Source organism: Artemia franciscana, chromosome 13 (assembly GCF_032884065.1).
Source record: "Artemia franciscana chromosome 13, ASM3288406v1, whole genome shotgun sequence".
Classification (NCBI taxonomy): Eukaryota; Metazoa; Arthropoda; class Branchiopoda; order Anostraca; family Artemiidae; genus Artemia; species Artemia franciscana.
The window spans coordinates 356966-360729 of NC_088875.1; the positions used below are offsets into that span (position 1 = coordinate 356966).

General features: G+C 32.1%; 1 protein-coding gene across 1 annotated transcript in view; it reads right to left on the minus strand.

The window, feature by feature from the left end:
* LOC136034353 (all trans-polyprenyl-diphosphate synthase PDSS1-like) overlaps positions 1–3589 on the minus strand; it is a 51275-nt gene extending 47686 nt beyond the window's left edge. Inside the window, exon 1 of the mRNA XM_065715485.1 lies at positions 3315–3589. Within this exon, the coding sequence (XP_065571557.1) occupies positions 3315–3476 (162 nt within the window). The 5' untranslated portion in view covers positions 3477–3589. The remainder of the gene's footprint in view (positions 1–3314) is intronic.
* Positions 3590–3764: the final 175 nt, after the last annotated feature.

A 3764-nucleotide genomic window follows, 5' to 3' on the forward strand; every position in this document is an offset into this window, starting at 1 on the left:
GATCCAGTGACATTGAGGGGAGTTAGATGGGGAAACCGTAAATCTTGGAAGACATGAAAATCGAGGTATCTTTATCTTCCAAATGGGTGGTTGGATCTTAATGAAATTTGATATATAGAAAGATCTTATGTCTGAGATGCTTAATATAGATGCTTATACAGAAATTACTCTGTATATGAAAGGGGTTTTTCCTCCTCAATGCCCTGCTTTTTACACTAAAGTTTGACACTTTCTGTTAACTTTACTTTTTAAAACAGTAAAAAACTTTAGCATAAAGAGCAGGGTGTTGAGGAGGAAAAGGCCCTTTCATATACAGAGTAATTTCTGTTCATTTTAAGTTTTAATGTTGCTCCTTACTTTCAGTTAAAAACAATTGTTTTTTTTATTTAATTAATACCATAGTTTTATAAATATAGATTTAAAATTATCAAAATAAAACAAAAATAAGCCCTTAATAAACATTAATTACAACACAACTATCCAGAAAAGAAGTTTTACAAAGGAAAGTAAAGGATCATATTAAACTTAAGACAAGCTTCAACACATTCCTATAATATTTAAAGCTCAATGTTTTGTGAGAAACCAGGAAAGGAAAATAAATAATTAATGAAAAAAATCAAATAGTTGAGAAAATGAGAATTCTGTCAGCCAGTAGCAAAATATGAAGACAAAAATCAAGCAAATATTTCAACAAGGACCTCTGAATAATGGAAGTGTTTTCAAACAAAATGAAGTGGTGAGGGTTATTGTGCATGTGTTGGGCCAAGGCAGAATCAAAATTCTTGGGCCTTTGGTGCAAACTATGACTTCGTAATATTTGTTTCAACAATCCCTTCTCCCAATTGTTGGTGTTTAAAATTTGAAAACTGGTATTTCTCACATTTCTAAATCTCTTTCATAGGGTGGTATCCAGGAAATTTCCAAGGAGGAAGGGGTATTAAAGATTTTTTTGAGGAATCTTTATATAACAAAAACTATGAAACGCATGAAAGAATTGTTTATATTTGTTTTGTTACGTTTTTATGAGTTGGAGAAAGGTTTTGGATGGGGGGTACATACCCTTTAGCCCTCCTGGATATGGCTTGTTTTTTCCTAGCCTATTTGGATTTAAAAGGAAAAGATTGTATTAATTTTCTCACAACCTCCCACATATTTACATTCTCATTAAAACAAACAGTCTTCTCAATATTTGAACTCCACATTAATTACTCTTTTGGAAGGGTAACTGGATGACACATGGAAAGGTAATTACAAGTGACATAACAATTCCCCCGGAAGCCGGAACAGTTTTCTGCGATCTGAAAGAAGCTTTTGATGAAGTTATAAGGTAATTTAGCATTCTTATTTTTAATATATTTGTGAGAAATTTTCGAAAAATTTAATGTTACTTCTTTGTTTTCACTTGAATAATCTGTTTTTATGGCGCTTGATATTAACCAAGTGACATATAGCAATCACAAATTCTCTTGTTCTGTTGATCACACTCAATAATGATTCTTAAAAACCTGAAGAGAGGCAAAACAGAAATCTAAGACCAGTGGTGTCAATTATGGGAGGGACAAGGGAACCACCCCATACTCACCCTCTAGATTTTCTATATATTTTCATTGAAAACGCCTTTATTTGTGTTTTCTTTGAAAAACAACAACCAATTCTCCCCCCCCCCCGCTATATTTTCAAAATGCATTTTACACCTCCTAAATTGTGTTATTTGACACTGTCTTAGATGAGATCTCTCAACTCAACAAACACAAAGAAGACTTATGAACAACTTACAGATTTGTAAGCAGTCGTTAATGATATTTCCATCATTATAAATTTTCCACAAATATATTAAAAATAAGAATGCTAAATTACCTTATAACTTCATCAAAAGCTTCTTTCAGATCCCGGAAAACTGTTCCAGCTTCCGGGGGAATTGTTATGTCACTTGTAATTACCTTTCCATGTTTCATCTGGTATTTAAAAGAGTAATTAATGTGGAGTTCAAATATTGAGAAGACTGTTTGTTTTAATGAGAATGTAAATATGTGGGAGGTTGTGAGAAAATTAATACAATCTTTTCCTTTTAAATCCAAATAGGCTAGGAAAAAACAAGCCATATCCAGGAGGGCTAAAGGGTATGTACCCCCCATCCCAAACCTTTCTCCAACTCATAAAAACGTAACAAAACAAATATAAACAATTCTTTCATGCATTTCATAGTTTTTGTTATATAAAGATTCCTCAAAAAAATCTTTAATACCCCTTCCTCCTTGGAAATTTCCTGGATACCACCCTATGAAAGAGATTTAGAAATGTGAAAAATACCAGTTTTCAAATTTTAAGGGGTGTGTAACATTTCTAAGTCTTCTATATTGGTAAAACACCAACAATTGGGAGGAGGGATTGTTGAAACACAAATATTATGAAGTCATAGTTTGTACCAAAGACCCAAGAATTTTGATCCTGCCTTGGCCCAACATGTGCACAATAACCCTCATCACTTCATTTTGTTTGAAAACACTTCCAGTATTCAGAGGTCCTTGTCAAAATATTTGCTTGATTTTTGTCTTCATATTTTGCTACTGGTTGACAAAATTCTCATTTTCTCAACTATTCAATTTTTTTCATTAATTATATATTTTCCTTTCCTGGTTTCTCACAAAATATTGAGCTTTAAATATTACGGAAATGTGTTGAAGCTTGTCTTAAGTTTAATATGGTTCTTTACTTTCCTTTGTAAAACTTCTTTTCTGGATCTTTTCTGGATTTGTTGACCACCTATTTGCAAGATAAAGATACCTCAATTTTCATGTCTTACAAGATTATTACTATTTATACTATTTATATTGGTTAAATGCCAACAATTTGGAGAAGGGATGCACACAATTATACATCTTCCTATTATGGAATATAGTAGCTTAAAAAACAGTGAAAAGTTGAATTTTTTCTAAGGTAAGCAAGGATTTACACTTTAAATAGTAATATAGGATCAAATTTGACCAAAATATCAGCTTTAATGCACAGAAAAACTGCGTTATATAGAGGAGGGGGAAGGGGTATAGTTAGGGATCTAAAAATAACTTCCTGGGATATACTTTAGCCTGTAGACACATCCCTGAAAGTTTCAATTCTCTAGCCCAACAGCTTTCCAAGATAGCAGGAAGTCAATGGACTAGAATTTTACCTTAAATTCCTAAAGAGCATAAGAAAAGGCATCAAGTGGTAGGCTATGTTAACTTTACTGGTAAGTCAATAACAAGGACAGTGATATATTTACCCTATTAATTTCTTTGGCTGCTCTGGTTTTAAAATACCCTTTTTATAATTACCTTTGAGTTTTTACAACAGCAAGAAGGCACACCAATATCATTACAGCTATATCTTAATTTTTCAAGGTCTCTGGAAAAACAAGAGTTGTTAAATAGCCTAGCAGACCCAATTATAGACTTTTCGCTGTTTTTTATGCTATTGAACCAGATACTACAATTCATTCTTGCTACTGTAGCACCTTCTCGCCCCACCAGGGTTACTGTCAAAGTAATTATCCCGAATAGGAGTTGTTATTCAAATGCTGCAAGTTTTCGACTTTTAAAAAAGTAGTCTTGTAAAATCATGTAAAATCATTAATGATTGTAAAACAAGAAAATATGAAACGAAAATAATAAAATAAAAAGCAAAACCTACAAATAAAAATCTTCTTTATTGTAGTTCTGCTTTAATTTTTGATCACGGTTTTCCTATTCTTAGTAAAAGTTTGCATTTAGAAAAATTAATTCCAA